This window comes from Mastigoproctus giganteus, chromosome 6 (assembly GCF_048544385.1).
Source record: "Mastigoproctus giganteus isolate SK-2022 chromosome 6, ASM4854438v1, whole genome shotgun sequence".
Classification (NCBI taxonomy): Eukaryota; Metazoa; Arthropoda; class Arachnida; order Uropygi; family Thelyphonidae; genus Mastigoproctus; species Mastigoproctus giganteus.
In genome coordinates, this window is record NC_143580.1 from 137,917,712 (window position 1) to 137,937,452 (window position 19,741).

The 19,741-nt window shown below is 39.7% G+C and overlaps 1 protein-coding gene across 2 annotated transcripts in view; it reads left to right on the forward strand.

Annotated features, from left to right (window-relative positions):
* Positions 1–11,887: 11,887 nt before the first annotated feature.
* The window catches only part of UGP (UDP-glucose pyrophosphorylase), a 443,603-nt gene continuing 435,749 nt past the window's right edge, over positions 11,888–19,741 (forward strand). For both annotated transcript variants that reach the window (XM_090376515.1, XM_090376514.1), the window contains exon 1: positions 11,888–12,003. In XM_090376515.1, coding sequence (XP_090232641.1) covers positions 11,977–12,003 — 27 coding nt within the window. In that variant the 5' untranslated portion in view covers positions 11,888–11,976. The remainder of the gene's footprint in view (positions 12,004–19,741) is intronic.

Sequence of the window (19,741 nt, forward strand, 5' to 3'; positions counted from 1 at the left end):
AAATCCGAAAACCACAGGTATAATAGTCTATCGAACCTTCTTCAATACACAAATGGCCAAGACCTATATATAAGGAAAACTTACCAATCTCACAGGTTAGCTGATTTAATCATTGCATGCGGAGCCGAGCTGACTGATTTTGAAAGAGGTGTTATTATATTGGATGCCACATTGCTGGTTGTGGAATTACTGACAGCCAACACCATCCAAAGTTTGCTGTCGGTGATGGCATCAAAAATGGAAGTGTGACAGTAATCACCTTATAACGATGCACAGAAAGGCCAAATAAGCACACGTGACTAGTTGGTAAATGGAAGGGTAGTCTGACAATTTTGGGCGCTTCCGTAGCCAGGTGGGAAGGAGCAGCAGTGCTTAGCACAGGCTTCTTGATTAAACCGTGGTTCCAGCCCGTCACCACCAAATACGGAGAATGCGGAAAGGTCAGGGAATGACCACAGCATATCCCCGGAGCAATATGGCCTTAGTTGCTAATGCTCCTAAAAACAAAATAAAAAACAAACAAACAACTGACAATTTTGTTACACCCCCATATAAAACATCAACATTGTGAATGAGGGAATAGAAGTTGAAGCCTGTATGAACATATTATATATGCAGCTCCACAGCTTTGGCTTTCATGGAAGAGCAAATCGGAGGTCTCACTTTGCATGGTGCAACGTGCTTTTTAAATTTGCCATGCCCTCTACGATGTGGCGGTTCTTTGGTACAGAATCATGTTCGTTTTGAAGCAAATTTCTTGTCATATCGCTAGTGACGTTAGAAAATGGTTCATGGACATGAAATGTACAAAAGTTGCTTTTGTTCCATGCACAGGTCTGATCTGAAACCTATGGGATTAAATCGGTTTAGTGGAGTGGCAGATCTCGCTACATCCTATTCCTATTAGAGGCAAGTGTACGTATGAAAGTGAATGCAGTACGTCTGCTGTCGGAGTGCAGTTTGAGAACAGTGAAGTTCAAATGAGGTGAGGTTATGGTGTGGTGCTGGTTTTCATGGTACGGCCTAGAATCTTTGGTTGTTGTGCAAGAACCATGAACCCCAACGCCTATCTTAACATTTGGACAGTTTAATGCCAGTATGATGTGGCAGTTCTTTAGTACAGACCATTGTTTCGCTAGGATAAAGTCCCATGCCGTATAGCTGTTCGAGATTATTTCAATGACATGAATGTAAAAAAGTTGGAACGGCAAGTGCCGAGTTCTGATATGAACACTTTTGGATACCTATGGGATGTATACCGAGTGGACAGAAATCATGGGATCCCTACCTAGTAACGGGTAGGTCCACCTTTCGCCGGGATAAGGGCAGTCACACGGCGAGCCTTTGAGTCAACTAATTCACGAAAGCGTTCCAGAGGTATTTCCATCCATGCTTGCAGTACCGCTGTCCATAATTCCGTCGTGGAGCATCCAAAGCTGGAACGGACTGTCACAGCATCCCAAAGATGCTCCACAGGGTTCATGTCCTGTGAACGGGTGGGCCATTTCGTGGTGGTAAAATTGGCGGAATGTTCTTCGAACTATGTTCTAGTCACCACAGCTCTGTGAGGAGGTGCATTGTCCTGCTGGAAGTCTATTGCCTTGTGGGTGCACGATGACCACGAAGGGTTTCAGATGGTCTGCAAGGATGGACCGGTAATCTGGAGCGTTCAGAAATGCATCTAGACGTACTAGAGGTCCCAACGTGTGCCAGTTGAACACGCCCAAGACCATTACTGACCGTCCACAACCCTAAACAGTTCCTTGTGCACATGACGGGTGCATAGCTTCATGCGGTTTCCGCCAGATACGCACCCTCCCGTTCGCTCGAAATAACGGTAAACGGGACTCATGGGACTAGGAGACCCGTCTCTAATCATCCAAGATTCACTGCCGATGTTCTTTCGCCCAGTTGAGGCGTAGAGTTCTCTGTCGTAGTATTAGCAAAAGGATTCTGGTGCGTCGGTGGCTTTCATAACCTATTGCGACTAATCATCAACTGATGGTCTTTGTGGAGACATTTCTGGCAATTCCTTCGTTGAAGGCGGCGGTGATTTGCGCCACTGTCGCTCTCCGGTCGTCTGAAACAATGCGAGTTAGCCTTCGAAGGCTACGTACATCCACCACCCTTCTCGGCCCACAGCGCTGTCCACGATGAGATGTTATTCCTAAAATGATATATTCTGATACACTCTTGATACTGTCGAACAGGGATAGTGCAATTTCTTGAACACCTCCGTGATACAGTGAGCCGTGCGTCGGGCACCCACTATCATCCCTCTTTCAAAGTCGGTTAACTCTAATAATAATAATAATAATTCCTCGACCAACGATAACACCAGACATTACAACCACCCTGTGTACTTGGTAGCAGTACCCGTTACGGAGTGGAATCCTTCAAACAGGGAGAAATAATATGAGCAACAATAATAATAATAAAATCACGACGATTACCCATACTGATATCAAATTACCGTCTACGTGAATGTAGTGTACCTATATACAAGCGATGGGTTAGTCCACTAAAGAGAAGGATGACAGCTTCTCTTTGCCCAGGAACTAGATATCCCATAAATTCTGTCCTTTCAGTGTAATAGTAAAGTTTTTGGGAGAATCAACGACTAAGGCCATATTGATCTGTGTGTACTATACATCTGTAAATTTCATGTGTTTTGTAGTCGATTTTCTGTTTGCTGGACAAAAAACCCGAGTTTACTAGAGAAAAAAACCATACTGCCCGAGACCGACTAACTCAGCCACTTTCTGAAAAAGTCCCTTAAAAATTCCTCACGGCTTCGAAGAAACTAGAACTCAGACCTTTTCCACCCGGTGTGGGGAGGACGGCGCTTCTACTAACTGTGCTACCCATTAGGGCGGATGAATGGAAAGTCGAGTGATAGATAGACCACGATATTCCACATCAATATCTCAACTGCTTAATGAAGTCTATCGTTCGTTGTGGAATATGTACCCACGTGGGTGGAACGTGTCATAGGACCAAAGAGAGAGAGGGGAGAGCCATCCTATGAAAGTAAGTGACAGTGGCATCAATGCGAAACCAAAGTGTGTCCTGATATTCTTTTGTAGGCAGTATATTTTTCAAATGCATTTCGTCCTCTGCTGAAATTCCGAAGTCAGAATCTATGACTTATAGACTTTGTTAGGAATGATTAACCTTCTTGAAGTTTCATCAATATACGTAATACTTATTTTCGTAACTTTATAGATTACTTTGTCACTTCTAGTGAAGAATAAGTAATATATTTTACGTGTCATCAGAAATAGTACCAAGTTATACTGCATGTGTATTGTTTTATGTATATATTTAATGTTTTATTCCTGTCTTGTACACACGGTCTTAAATACTTATCTTTACAAAGGAGATATTAACTTTAGTCTGTAAATAAATATAAATTCGTTGGTCAACTAGTTCAACATACTGTAGATATACAATATCACAGAGGCGCCTCCGTAGCCAGGTGGGCAAGAGCAGCCGTGCGTAGCACACGCTTCTTGATTAGACGGGGATACGAGCCCGTGACCACCAAATACGGAGGATGCGGAAAGGTCAGGAAATGGCCACCGTATATCCCCGGAGCAATATGGCCTTAGTTGCTAATGCTCCTAAAAACCAAATAACAACAACAGTACCACAGAGTAGCACTACTCTACATACAGTACATACGTATACAACACAGGAGCTAGAGCAATTCGCCCTGTACAGCACGTGGCCAGATGAGTTCATATCGGATTTAAAATATAAATAAATAAAAAAAAAACTTGCAACCTTAATGAAATTAAAATATATAATAAATGCGCATACAATTGTTTATTAACAATAAATTTCTGATAATGTTATTTAATCTTTAAAATTATACAAATATAATATTAACTTCGTATTATTATTATTATCTGTTTATTAACTCCAGGGGATCACATCTGGTGAGTATGGGCTTGGCACACCCAGGGTCCTTAGCTGGATATCATCATTCTTCTCTTTCTTGGTGATTCGCTTCTACTTCTACTTCTCTCTCTCTCTCTCTCTCTCTCTCTCTCTCTCTCTCTCTCAGGGTAATTCAGAAATTTTTTTTTTGCTGGTGTAGCAAAAGCCTCAGGCTTCCTTGCACCATATGGCTAATAATAATAATAATAATAATTTCTCTTTCGAGACGCACATTAACAGCACATGGCTAGAGGGTGTGGTTATATTATTTCAGTATTTACAAGAATAATTGCATGAACTTATTTACAAAATTTGGAGATGAAAAAACACAGAGCATGCGGCTAATAAATTAATTACTAAGTAGTTTTAATTAATTACTAAATGAATGATAAAAGCTAAATATTATTACCGGTATATAAATTATTAAATTAGTGTTCTTATTATATTTGTACCTGCCAGTACACATTATCAAAGATTTCTGTCCCATACATTTTGTCTGTACATAGTCTTTCTGGATCTATGTTTAAATTATTAAAATACTTCACAGTATTTTCTGGGAAGCTTCCCAGAGAGTCCAACTGAGTCATTTCGCACTTGAGACTTGATTCTTCCCTATTTATTCTCGGTCGTGTCATCCGAGGGCGAGCGATCACATTTCCAACTTTCGGCGCATCTATTCTCTCCGTTAGTAGCTTTGCCAGAGTTAAGATGTTTCTAGTTATGATGATATAATTCCAGGATGTGATGTCAAGGTTGGCATAAAAGACCCCTCTTGAAATAGTAAACGGTTTCCCAGCGTTCCTATTTAGACATCTCAGGTGCAAGTATTCTATTTCTAAGAAGGCGTCGATGTTGTTAATTTTGGATAGGTCGCCAGCGGAGTGCTTTTTAATAAATATCCTCCAAAGTCTTCAGTCCCTTAGATTTTTGGCATGGCACACCTGAAAGACAAAGTTTAAGTTCAAAAACCTTAAAACATTGGAGGAACTGTCAATAGCGATACAGCAGAAATCGTAGAATTTCAACTAACTTGTGCACTGTTGTGTAGAAGTATTGAAAAAAGATATCCCGTTTATGCAGAATTGCCGGAGGGGAATATTTTGAACATCTTAAATAATTTTTTTTTCTTTTAAATAGAAGAAAATTTTAAAATTAATTAGAAAATAGAGGCAGATTAGAAAGAGAGCGAAGAAACAAACAAATAAATAAATATCAGATTAATTAGAAACCATTTTTCTTTCACTTCTACTTCTGATTCTCTCTCTTTCTATTTCTCTCTCTCTGGGTAACTCCGAAATATTTTATTTTTTTGGCTGATGCTGCAAATGCCTCAGGCTTCCTTTCACCATACGGCTAATAATAATAATAATAATAATAATAACCAGGCCAATCCCCATTAGAAGAGGGATCTTTCAGGGAGATGCTCTGAGCCTACTATGGTTCTGTCTAGCACTTAACCCGCTATCCACCATGCTCAACGGCAGAAAATATGAATATAACCTCAAAGAAGGAAGAAAGAACCCGTACACCCTCACCCACCTGATGTACATGGATGACATCAAGCTCTACGCGGCAACCGAGAAGCAACTCCAACAACTACTCCGGATCACCGAAGAATTCAGCAAGGACATCAGGATGGAATTTGGTCTAGAAAAATGCAAGACCCACACACTACATCAGGGAAAATTAGTGCCGAAACTACAAGCTGCTGACTGGTAAAGAGATCGAAGCTATGACAGAAGGAGAGACCTACAAATACCTAGGGATGATGCAGGCTAAGCAGTTAGAACACAAGGAAATCAAAAAGTGCCTGACCGAAAAATATCACCAGAGACTCAGAAGTCTGCGGAAAGCAAAATTAAAAGGAGGAAACACAGTTAAAGCCATAAACACCTATGCAGCTCCAGTACCAACATACACATCGGGGTCATAGATTGGACTAACACCGAGCTAGAAGATATCATGCGAAAGACAAGGACAATGATGACCAATAGTCGCCAACACCATCCGAACTGAGCAGTAGAGAGAATAACAATACCTCGGGAAGAGGGAGGAAGGGGCCTGATAGAACAACAGAAAACAGCGATAGTTAACCTGAAGGATTACTTCGAGAACAACGCAGCACCATTCCACCAGGCCATAAGGAAGATAGATAAATGGTATGCCCCACTCAACCGATGCGAGGAAACCCCTCGAGCCCAGATGGTACAAGAAACGAAGTTAGAAAGATGGGCAAAGAAGACACTCCATGGCAGACACTACAATGACCTCCATCAAGATCACATCGATAACACTGCTTCCAATGCAGGGCTCACAAGCGGGACGCTCTTCCGCGAGACTGAAGAATTCATGCTAGCCATCCAAGATAGGTAATCAACACCAGAAAATATAGAAAATATATCGCAAAGGAGCCCGGAATATCAGATGACACATGTTGACAATGCCAACTGGCCTCAGAAACGATCTAACACATCACCGCGGGGTGCAAGGGGATCATCCAGACTGAGTACACTCATAGACACGACCAGGTAGCCAGGATAATACATAAGAAGCTAGCGAGGAAATACCAGTTGGCCAAAGAAAGTGTACCATACTACAAGTACGAACCCCAGGCAGTATTAGAAACCCGAACCCACAAGCTGTACTGGGAATGCGCCATAATAACGGATAAGACCATTCCGCACAACAGACCGGACATAACCCTTTTGGACAAGATGGAAAAGGCTACCTACCTGATTGACATAACGGTGCCCAACACTAGCAATGTCCAGAAAACCCATGAGAAAAAAATTACGAAGTACACGAGACATGAGATCAAGGAGATGTGATATAGGGAAGAAGTATCAACCATCTCAATCAGCATGTCAACCACCGGTATGATACCAAAGACTCTACATAGCAGCCTAGCAGCAATAGGTCTCCCAGAGAACACCTACAAGGAACTCCAGAAAGTCGCAATCCTGAACACCTGTAGGATAGTCAGAGATTTCTTCAACCGACAGTAACACCAGACATTACAACCACCCTGTATACTTGGTAGCAGTACCCGTCACAGAGTGGAATCCCGCAATCAGGGAGAAATAATATAAGAGCAACAACAATAATAATAATAACAACACCTACAAGGTAGTGAACCCCAGCAATTGATAACATTCACAGCTACTGGTACAAGAAGCTCATTTGCACATACAGAATCACCTAGCAGAGCAGCTCACTCGAATGATAAGGCACCCGGAGACAATCCCGAATTTTCTCACTGACGGTGTCACATATCTGAAGCCTAAAGACGAAAATACAAGAAACTCGGCAAAATACAGACCAATCACCTGCCTCCCAACGATGTACAAGATCCTGACCAGCTGCATAACCAAGAAGATATCAGACCACTTAGAGAGTCAGAACATAATGGCCGAACAACAGGAAGGACGCAAGCGGAGGAGCAAAGGATGCAAGCAGCAATTAACCATAGGTGCTGCATTTATGGAGCAAGCCTACAAGAAGCTCCGCAACCTATACACGGCCTACATCGCTTACCAGAAGGCCTTCGACTCCGTACTTCCTTGCTGCCTATTAGAGACCCTGAAGATCTACAAATTCAATCCGATAGTGACAAACTTCCTAGGAGCAACAATGGCGAAATGGATTACCACCAATAAGGTCGAGAACATCACAACCAAACCAATCCCCGTTAGAAGAGGAATCTTTCAGGGAGATGGTCTGAGCCCACTGTGGTTCTGTCTAGCACTCAACCCGCTATCCACCATGCTTAACGACTGCAAGTATGGATATAACCTCAAAGGAGGAAGAAAGAACCTGTACACCCTCACCCGCCTGATGTACATTGATGACATAAAGTTCTCCGCGACAACCGAAAAGCAACTACTCTGGATCGCCGAAGAATTCAGCAAGGACATCAGGATAGAATTTGATCTAGACAAATGCAAGACCCACGCACTGCACCAGGGAAAGTTAGTCGGCCGAAACTACCAGCTGCTGACTGGAAAAAGATCGAAGCTATGACAGAATGAGAGACCTACAAATACCTAGGGATGATGCAGGCTCAGCAGTTAGAGCACACGGAAATCAAGAAGTGCCTGACCGAAAAATATCATCAGAGACTCAGAAGCCTGCTATAAGCAAAATTGAACGGAGTGAACACAGTTAAAGCCATAAACGTCTAATGCTCCTCTAGTACTAACATACTCCTTTGGAGTCGTAGGTTGGACTAACATCGAGCTAGAGGATATCGTGCGAAAGACAAGGACAATGATAACCGAGAGCCGTCAACAGTGGAGAGACTAAAAATAGGACGGAAAGAGGGAGGAAGGGGCCAGATAGACCTGATAGAGCAACAGAAAACAGCGATAGTTAACCCGAAGGATTACTTCGAGAACCACTCAGCACCACTCCACCAAGCCATAAGGAAGATAGATAAGTGATATACCCCACTCAACCTAAGCGAGGAGCCCCTCCCGCCCAGATTCACCAGAAACGAAGCTGGAAAGATGGGCAAAGAAAACACTCCATGGCAGACACTATAATGATCTCCATCAAGATCACATATATAAAATTGCTTTCAATGCATGGCTCACGAGCGGGACGCTCTTTCTCGAGACTGAAGAATTCATGCTTTCTATCCAAAACCAAGTAATCAACACCAGAAACTACAAAAACTATTATTTAGTCCACCGGAATAATTAAATTCATCTGCCGTGCTGTCTCATGTCTGTAAATTGCATGTGTTCTATGGTCGATTTGTCTGTTTGCTGGACGAAAATCCCCAGTTTCTGGGGAAAAAACCTTGCCATCTACGCCAGACACAGATTACCTCAGCCACGGAGTGAAAAAAGCCCATTAAAGTTCCTTGGGTCATCGACGGGATTCAAACCCTGGCCCTTTCCACCAATTTCTGTATGGGGAGACGGTGACGATACCACTGTGCTACGCGCACAGTCACCAGAAACTACAGAAAATACATCTCCAAGGAGCCCGGAGTGTCCGATGACACATGTCAACGATGCCGTCTACCCTCAGAAACGATCCATCATATCACCGCGGGATGCAAGGTGATCGCCCAGATTGAGTGCACTCATAGACAAGACCAGGTAGCCAGGATAATACATCAGAATTTAGCAAGGAAATACCAGTTGATCAAAGAAAGTGTACCGTACTAGAAGTACGAACCCCAGGCAGTACTAGAGACTCCAACCAAACCAGGCAGTACTGGGACCCCGCCAAAATAACGGATAGGACAATCCCGCACAACAGACGGGACATAACTCTTGTGGACAAGAAGGAAAAGGCTACCTATCTGATTGACATAACGGTACCCAACACTAGCAACCTGCAGAAAACCCATGGGGAAAAACTCAGGAAGTACACGAACCTAAGACAGGAGATTAAAGACTTGTTGCATATGCAACAAGTTACGAAAATCCCGATCTTCGTGTCAACCACAGGTATGGTGCCAAAGACCCTAGCAGCAATATGTCTTCCAGTGAACACCTACAAGCAACTCCAGAAAGTCGTAGTCCTGAACACCTGTAAGATAGTCAGAGAGTTCTTCGACCAACAGTAGCAACAACGACCCTGTGTACTTGGTGACAATACCCGTCACGAGGTGGAAACCCCAATCAGGGAAAAATAATATAGGAGCAATAATAATAAGATAATAATAATATCTATTAGGGTCACCTTTTTTTATCTTGAATTACGGCCAGTACACGTCTTCGCGCGGAGAATGGTAACTCTCTGACAGAGAGAAAGAGAGTAGCTTCAGATTCGACCATTTTTTCATCAAGATATTTGTCAGTTGCTATATTGTAGTCAGTAGATAATTGTAAGGGGGCCTGGGTAAATGTTCGATATCTTTAGAATGTTCTTCTAACCATTCAGATTTTGAACGATGGATAGTTGCGTTGTCGTCTTGAAAGAATTTATCGAAATCGTAAAAACGAAGACTTTTGGCGATAAAATGTCCTTCGAACGATATGAGCTGACGCAGTCCGTACCAAAGAACTTAGCATGATACCATTTCTAGCCACTTGAGAGGTAGACACGGGACAGTAACAGTATGCCTGGTTTCATGAGGTTCACGCCACACTTTCACCATACCATTGGTGCAAAAAAAAAAAGTGTTAATGGAGACTCCTCAGACTACACGATCTTTTTCCACAGTTTCCGAGTCCACTGTTGGTATTGGCGACATCAGTCCAGGCGAATCTTTCGATTTTTTTTTTTTTAACAGAAGGTTGTTGCTTTCGCTTGTTGGAGTTCCCAATTTCAGCCGTATTCACCTTTCATCTTCCACTCATTATATACTTCTGCAATGGTTTTTTTATATTTTATTTTTTATTTTGAAACACCAGTGATTTCCTTTGTTTTCTGAATTGTGTCACTGCCTTAATCAATTAAGAAACATAGGAAAGCGTTCAGCGTTTACCCGATACCATGGCACTTGTGATCATACCAAGTGACTACTGATTTTTGCATATCGTACGTTTAATTATCTGTTGTGTGTATATATACACTGAACGATCACTGATTTATGACCACCCCTATGAAAACTGATTGCGACCCGTTGACCACGTCAGGTACGAGAGTGCAGAGTTAATCGATCTACGTAGTATAGATAAGGTATCGGTGGTTCATTAGGTAGTAAAATTCTGAGCGTGATGGGTAAAAGAAAGGATTTATCGTCCTTTGATAAAGGACAGATTGTGTGTGCTCGACGAGCTGGTACCTCGATTTCCCAAACGGCTGAACTGGTGGGGTGTTCGAGAGCCTCCGTAGTTAAAGTGTACCAGGATTGGCGTCAAAATGGTTAAACAACGACCCGACGGCAAAACTGCAAAGGTCAGCGGTAGGTCGATGTTAGAGGTGAGTGCCGGGTCCGACGACTCCTACAGGCGAATAGGCGCAGCACTATTGAAGAGTTGACTACCCAATACAACATGGAACAATATCTGTCATGACCATGCGTCGCACGTATGGGCTATACCAGTAGACGACCCCTACAGCATCCTCTCCTAACCAAGGTTCATCGGCATAAAAAACTTGCCTGGTTCAAAGAGCATGCAAGTTGGACGTTAGAAGACTGGAAGAAGGTGTTCTGGTTGGATGAGTCACGTTATTTACTCCACACCGTGGATGATCATGTACAGTTTTGGCGTCAACAGCATGAGGCTCTTGATCCGTCATGCATGGTAGCAAAAGTGCAGGCCGGTGGAGGCGGTTGTGTAGTGTCGGGCATGTTTCACTGGCAGGAACTTTGAACCCTGGTGCATGTGGAACAACGTATCAGTGGTCTCTGTTATCGTCAACTGCTTGCTGACTGTGTACCCCCCGCTATGTTACACATTTTCCCGAATGGCGATGGTGTCTTCGAATATGATAATGCGCCGAGCCATCGGGCACTTGTTGTGCAGGAATGGTTTGAGAAACACAGTTCTGACTTCCAGCATATCGATTGGCCTCCGAACTCCGCCGATATGAATCCCACAGAGCACTTGTGGCTTGTGGGACACTATGGAAAGGCATATCAGGATTCTGGATACACCAATCACCTCCATACCTGCATTGCTGACCGCATTACACAGCTTGGTTGACTATACCTCCCGAACGTTTCCGAAATCTTGTTGAATCAATGCTACGTCGGATAGCTGCTGTACTGAGGGCAAAAGGAGGACCTACGAAGTATTAGATAGGTGGTCATAATTCAGTGATGACTGAGTGTATACACACACGATGTACTGTATAAATAATGTAGATGCAGATTGGAAAGAGAGCGAAGAAACAAATAAATAAACAATATTATTTATTTTAAGAAAATTTGCTCATAAATTTTTCTTGTACGTATATTATTTTTTCGTATTCTAAGTGCTTCCTTTACGATACTGTTTATGTCATAATCTAAGAAGTATCATAGATCCAATTTAATCTGTGAAGATCATGCATCACAACTGCGTGGCAGGACATTGCGTTATTTTGTAGAGTCAAGGTCGTTCAGTGGAGTGAAGAGGTCATCGTTGTAGGATGTCGACTCATTCCGAAAAGTTAGCTGTAGGTTTCCCAGTTTCGTTATCTGACCGTCTGTTGTTATAACTGTATCTACTGTTTTGATTTCAGCTATCCATTAGTTTGATTGAATTTCACATCCACACTTTAGTGAATGTAAGAAGTGCTTAGCGGTACGATTTATCTGTTTATATACATGTCGCGTATATAAACCGTTTGCAACTTACAGTTGCCCAGTTACCGAATGGCATTTTATTAGATCTTACAAGCGGACGTTTATAATTCTTTTCACTAAACTGTATTAAACTGCTTGTATTGACCTATTTAGGCCGTCAGGGCTTTGAGTGTAAAGCAAATTTGTATTCCCTCCCACAGACAGCTCGAAACCGCTTCGTGACCTCCTTTCCCTTTCCTAAATTGGGTTAATGGGACTCAACCCGGGCATCATGCGGCTGTGTGAAAAATGTAAACATGAATCAAAGAAGTTGGAAGAATGGGCATTTCGGTATGTTCCAAGGCAGCATAATGTGATATGGCAGCGGCTCCCAAACTACTGAAATCTACGGACCAATTCAGAAAAAAAAAAAAAAAAGTTTGTGGACTCATATATATATATATATATATATATATATGAGTAGATATATATATATATATATATATGTGTATGCACACCCAGGGACCTAAGCTGGGTATCATCATTCTTCTCTCTTTTGGCAATTCTCTACTACTTCTCTCACTTTCAGGGTACTCAATTTTTTTTTTTTTTTGGCTGGTACAGCATAAGCCTCAGGCTTCCTTGCACCATATGGTTTTTAATAATAATTATAACTATAATAATATATATATATATATATATATATACACACACACACCCCTTCTGAACCTTTTGTGGATCCTCTGGAACTGGTCTGCGGACCCCAGTTTGGGAAATGCTGCTATATGCGATTTACCTTGCACTGTTTGGCATTGGAATACGTAGAAAGCAATATTTTTTATTTGAAATTCGTGTTGAATAAATCAGTACCCTGTTGTACCCTTGTTTTTGTAAGTATCGTAAATTTAACGAAGTTGAGTTTTTGTGTGAATATTGTGTTCATTTCCTCTACTGATAGTGACCATCAATATACATTTTACAGTATTCAGATAGTAGAAAGGGTACAACTTGGAGGGTGTTACTTCCCGTCCCCCAAGATTATTCCTATTTTTTGAATTTATCACCACTAACCAATTTTCTGGTGAGTATGGGCTTGGCACACCCTCATTCTTTTCTTTCTTGGTGATTCCTTTCTGCTTCTGACTCCTGTTTTCTCTTTCTCTCTTTATATTTTATACTATTATTATTAGCTATATGGTGCAAGGAAGCCTGAGGCTTAGGCTGCACCAGCCAAAAAAAAAATTCTCGAGTTACCCTGAGAGAGAGAGAGAGAGAGAGAGAATCACCAAGAAAGAGAAGAATGATGATATCCAGCTCAGGAACCTGGGTGTGCCAAGCCCATACTCACCAGATGTGAGCCCCTGGGGTTAAACCTTTAGACTTGGTGCACAATAGCCTTAGATGCTGATGTGCCATAAAACTCCTAACAACCAACCAACCAACCTCTCTCTCTCTCTCAGGGTAATTCAGAATTTCTTTTTTTTTGGCTGGTGCAGCATAAGCCTCAGACTTCCTTGCACTATATGGCTAATAATAATAATAACTCCCCACACCCCCAGATTAAACTTAAGATTGGGCTGTATTAAAGTATAAAAAAAAATTATATTTTAATCCATGCCAAGCTAGAGTTCTGTGTTTTATCTTCATTGTTGCCAAATTCCACAATGGAGCTGATGTTATTTAAATATTGAGGCTGGTTTATTTGGAATATCAAAGACTGCTTTTGGACTGCCCATTGCTGCCCATTGCTAACTGGTCTCAGTTAGCAATGGGCAGTGCATGCATTTTAAGAGATCAAAGGTTTGATCTTGCAACTTGTATATCCTGCCTGTGTACTTTATGGTGGAACTGTAGGCTGATGCAGGTATTTAGTTTTAGGGTCTCTTCTGTGATAATTATTATTATTAATAATAGCCATATGGTGCAAGGAAGCCTGAGGCTTATGCTGCACCAGGAAAAAAAAAAAGTTCCAAGGTTACCCTGAGAGACAGAGAGAGAGTCAAAATTAGAAGGGAATCACCAAGAAAGAGAAGAATGATGATATCCGGCTTGGGACCCTAGGTGTGCCAAACCCATACTCACCAGATGTGAGCCCCTGGGGTTTGATGTTTGTCATATGCATAGCTCTAGACTATATTAATTTGAATGAGATATAAAAGAATGCGGAATAAAGAATTACACTTAAATGTAGTGAGCAAAAAGAAAATTACTTATGAATTAGCCTTTGCATTCTGTAAATCCAGTTGAACCTAGCCAGACCTCACCCCTGTTTTGCTAAGTTGTTACACCAAAGAACATGAAGGCTTGATCTGTCCTTGGATTATTATTATTAGCTATATGGTGTAAGGAAGCTTGAGCCTTATGCTGCACCAGCCAAAAAAAAAAAAAAAAAAAAAAAAAAAATCTGAATTACTCTGAGAGAGAGAGAAGAGAGAGAATCAGAAGTAGAAGGTTATCACCAAGAAAGAGAAGAAGAATGATATCCAGCTCAGGACCCTGGGTGTGCCAAGCCCATACTCACCAGATATGAGCCTCTGTGGTTAAAAAGAAGTGCTAAGGATGATTAAAAATGTGTATGTATTTTTGTTTGGTATCATTATCAAAGGAAGGATAAAATTGTTTTCAAGAATTGTGAATGATATGGAAATTATTAAGAGTGCATTGCAAAATATCAATTTATCTCTCCACACTCAGTGGATTTGGAGAAAAGCCACATTTTGCTCTAGTAGTTTGGTGATATTATAAGATGATTTTGTAGGTGTCACTTGTGGAGAAATTATTATTATAGAATCAAAAATGTATGACTGGGTGAGAATGTGATATATCTACACTGGTGGGCAAAATTAAGGCAAATAGGTTTTTTTTTTTTTTTTTTTAAACATCTAGTTATGTAAAATTTTAATACTTAGAAATATAGAGAAATACTCAGTACAATATTTTGCCTCTCAAATTGATCTCACCTTATTGCAAAAAAAAACAAAAAAAACCAAAATTAAGAAACCAGAATAAAATTATATGTAACTATATTCATTATATTCTGATTTCTTAATGTAATGCAGTCTGACCAAACAATTAGTCACGATAATTATAGTAATTTCTATGTATTTTGTTGGTACTATGCAAAACAGCTATTAAGTAATTGGCCGAAATATTATCATTAAAACTTTGTTTGATTAACATGTTTTTAGATTGGACATTTAAGACATCAGGGTTATTAACTGTGCACTATTTATGCCAGGACTTATTTTTGTTCATTTTGTGCTTTATCAGCAGAATTTTCGAATTTTAATGAGATAAGCCAAGAAAATTTCCTTAAGTTATTGTGAATTACAGTTGGTTGAATAGTAATTTCAGAGTAAAAAAAAAAAAAAAATTCTATTCATATGCCACTGGGATAAAAGTGATAACATAAATGCATGCTGCAGTAGTTGTTTTTATCTTTGAAGATTCCAGTATTTTTCTTGAAGACATTCAAATAATTAATTTCACTTTTTTGAAATCTTCTGTTTTTATTAATCTGAAATTATTACACTGAAATTATTTTCAGTGTAAAAATTTGTATTGATACCAGTTGTACAGGCTGTGCAATATTATATATAACCCAGTATTCTTATTGGTAGACAGTATGCAAGTGACCCACATTAGTACAGAGGGTTTATACATGTAGTATGTAATAACCTTGACTGCAACACATGATTGCTTGCAGATGGCATAAGTAACTTCTGTATGCTTCAAAATTTGGAGGAAAGTTTTATATATTAATTATAGAAGCTTATCCATAATTTTATCTAGTTTAATGTTTCATTCATCACTTTTTAAATATGTGGGTATCTTCTTTTTATTTATTCATAAAACTTTCAAGCATGTTTCTTATATAAAGTCAGATTATATGTAATGGAATCATGTTCTACAGTTTGAGGCAGATATATGATAGAATTACTTTCCCATGGATGAAATTTCCATTGTGATTTATAGCATTTAGATTATTAATGCAATTTTTTTTTTTTTAGGAATAAATTTTAATGTCTTTCTAATAATACTTTTAGGTAACTAACATGCCCATGTCCACTAGTGAATGATTTATTATATGAATTTTCATTTGTAGAACATTATTTTTGGCCCACTCTTCACAGTGAAACCCTCTGTGGGCCTTGAATAGCAAAAACTGCAGCAAAGATCACTATGCTATATAAACAATTTTAACTAATGTATAGAAGATGTGTTAATGCTTGCCCTTGGTAGCTGATTCTAGCTGGGTTGATTATAATTGATCATTGCATTAATGCTATGAAATATACTTTGTGTTCCCATTTCCATTCTGGTTTTTGTGTGTGTGTACATGGCATTTTCACTCCACAGGTAAATGTTATAGACTAATTCTTATAGATCATATTGTCTTTTATTTAGAATGCAAGTGGTAAAACAGATGGTGCATTTCCATTGCATATCCTGTTAATGCCTTTCTATTTTCATACATGTACATTATTTTATACAAACTGTAGTAGAGGTGATTTGAGGTGGCATAACACATCTGTTAAAAAGCCCTGTGATATGTACAATTTTATTAAATTTTATCTACAGCAGAAAGAACTATTTTGAATTTAAAAAAAAGAAGAAAAAAAAAGTCCACTCTAAAAGAGTTACAGAGAAAAGTGATAATTTTAATGTTATAGAAGTGTGATCAAGGTTGTGATATTCACCACACATTTTTAAAGTGTTATCCACTTGTAGTTATCAGTTTTGTCTACATCTACCTTATTCCTCTGGTGATCTTTTGAAAATTCATCACACTGATTTCACTTCTATGAGATTGTTGTATTAAATGATAAAATGTTTTCTGACAGAATGCTGCATGTTCTTCAGTTCAATGTGAGTGTTTATATATTTTTTTAAATAGAAACCAAATCATAAATGTGATTTTAATTGCCCCCGAGGTTGTAATAATCAGTTTTTCTGTAGTGTGGGGGAGATATCTGCATAATCACAGAGGAAGAGACTCTCTTCAGATGACTCTAGTGTAAAATAAATATTTTTAGCCATTTTTTTTTAGTTTTAATAGAGCATGCATAATTGTATAGTCACATTTGAAAGGTTGAGTAATAGACTTCTATTCCATTCTAACATTTTCTCTCATCACATCACTGAAATCCATTGTTCTCCATTATATTTTTAATTGTTCATTATCAAACATTGGTTTCCTAACTTATCAAAATTGCCTATCTTGGGGAGATGGTTATTCCTTCTGTAGCAGTAAAAAAAAAAAAAAAAAAATCTGCATTATTTGATCATATGGGGGGGGGGGGATTAATGTTACAAGATTCTCACACTTGCAATTCCAATTGAATTTTTATTATTTATACAGCTACCATGAGAGAGAAGAAAAAATAATTTTTGTTTTACTTTGCGATTTTAGGTCAGCTTTGAAAGTAGACCTTCCTTCTATTTCAGATGCTAAAAAAAATTTCATTCATTCATTAAACCTACTCATGGTGAAAATTATATTAGTAAGCTTCAACTTTGTTGCAACAAAACATAATATTTGACAATTCAGATGATGCAGAAATACACATTCCCTCTGTATTTAGATAGAGATTTTGTAGGTTATTACTTAGTACCGGTAAGGGTATCAAATCCACGTGTGCACAGGTTTTGCAGCTCCCGCGAACGAAAAGTTTTTAATTATACTTAGCCGCTTTATTGACTTAATTGTTAGATTAAATTATTTTCTATAAGTAGCTTATAGACCCAGTCAAGCTCCGTGGTTTATTTTGAATTTAGATAGCGCGATTTGGAAAGTAAATAATACCTCTTGTCCGTAGATTAACCGTTCGTAACTTGCCACCATTGTTATACGATACGTGTGCTAGCGTAAGGTTTAACGGATAACGAGTATAGTAGTATCAATTAATTAATCAATAAAATTTAATAATCTTATTAAATTTCATTGTCAATTGAATTGCATTTTTTTAACTAAATAAATATAGCGACCTAGTTATTACAAGCGTGGCGTCGTGAATTGATACATATAAGTTAACAGGGGATAAGAAAGTCGTATAACTGGTTAAAGAAGCACTGCAGGATCATCTGGACAAGAATTCAGTTATAGCTCAGACACAGCATGGTTTTGTTAAGTGCAGGTCTTGTCTGACCAATTTGATTGAATACTATGATGTAGTCACAAAAGAACTGGATGCAGGGAATAACTTTGATATTATATATTTGGATCTTAGAAAGGCTTTTGATACTGTTGCGCATGGAAGACTGCTGCACAAATTGGAGCAGTGTGGCATTGGAGGCAAATTGCTGCTATGGATAAAGGTATGGTTGAGTGGCAGAAGACAGAGAGTGGTAATCAATGGACACTGCTCAACGTGGACTAATGTTATTAGTGGAGTTCCTCAGGTTTCAGTGTTGGGTCCATTGTTGTTTTCTGTATTTATAAATGATATAGATGATGGTATATCAAGCTTAATGTCCAAGTTTGCAGACGATACAAAGGTTGGCAGGGTTGTTAAGGACACTACTGATGCTATGCTGCTGCAACAGGATCTGGAAAGGTTGAGCAGATGGGCTGGGAGGTGGCAAATGAAGTTTAACATTGACAAATGTAAAGTACTACATATGGGAAACAGTAACCCCAGATCAACGTATCAACTCTGTGGTATTATGCTGACAGTGGTAGAGTGAAAAGGACCTGGGGGTAATTGTGCAGGCAGATATGAAGTTCTCTGAGCAGTGCAGACGAGCTGCAAGAGTAGCTCATGGTGTCGTGTCAATGATATACAGGAATTTTTCTAGCAGGGATAGGAATGTGATTATTCCCTTGTATAAGGCATTGGTCAGGCCACACCTTGAGTACTGTATACAGGTCTGGAGGCCTCATTTCAAGAGGGATGTAGAGCTGCTGGAACGAGTACAGAGAAGGGCAACAAGATTAGTGAATGGAACAAAGGGTTGCTCTTACGAAGAAAGGCTTAAGTTTTGCAAATTACCGAGTCTGGAGACTAGGCATCGGCGAGGTGATCTGATAGAGGTGTACAAGGCTTTGAATGGCTTGAGCATGCTCAATGCCGATGGGATTCTTCCTCTTGCTCAGAATAATCACCTGAGAGGGCATAAATTCAAATTGAGGAAGGACGGATGTCGGATAGATGTGCGGAAATTTGCCTTTAGCCAGCGGGCAGTTGGTTTGTGGAATAGACTTCCATCACTTGTTGAAGTTGATAGCCTAAACAAATTTAAGGCTCAGCTGGACAGGTATTTCGAACGAACGGAGGGGTGAAATGGGAGTAGTGGTTGTGTTTTTTTTTTTTTTTTTTTGGCTGATGCTGAATAAGCTTGCTTTCTTGCATCATATGCCTCTACTAATGCTAATAACGTAACGCGGATATAATATTCGATACCGAAATACATATATGTAGTGTTATAACTGCATTGGAATATAGGTTTAGGTTTATATTTTGTATTGGAATTTTATTGAACTTGAATAGAAATCATGACTCAGACCAGAGCAGCAAAGCAAAAGGCTCAAACTAGTGGAAGTGCTGTGGCTCAGGGGAAAACCGAGGGGGGGGCGGTTGTCCTCTGAATCACAGTCTATTGAAATGCACTGCTTGTTTGATATTTGTG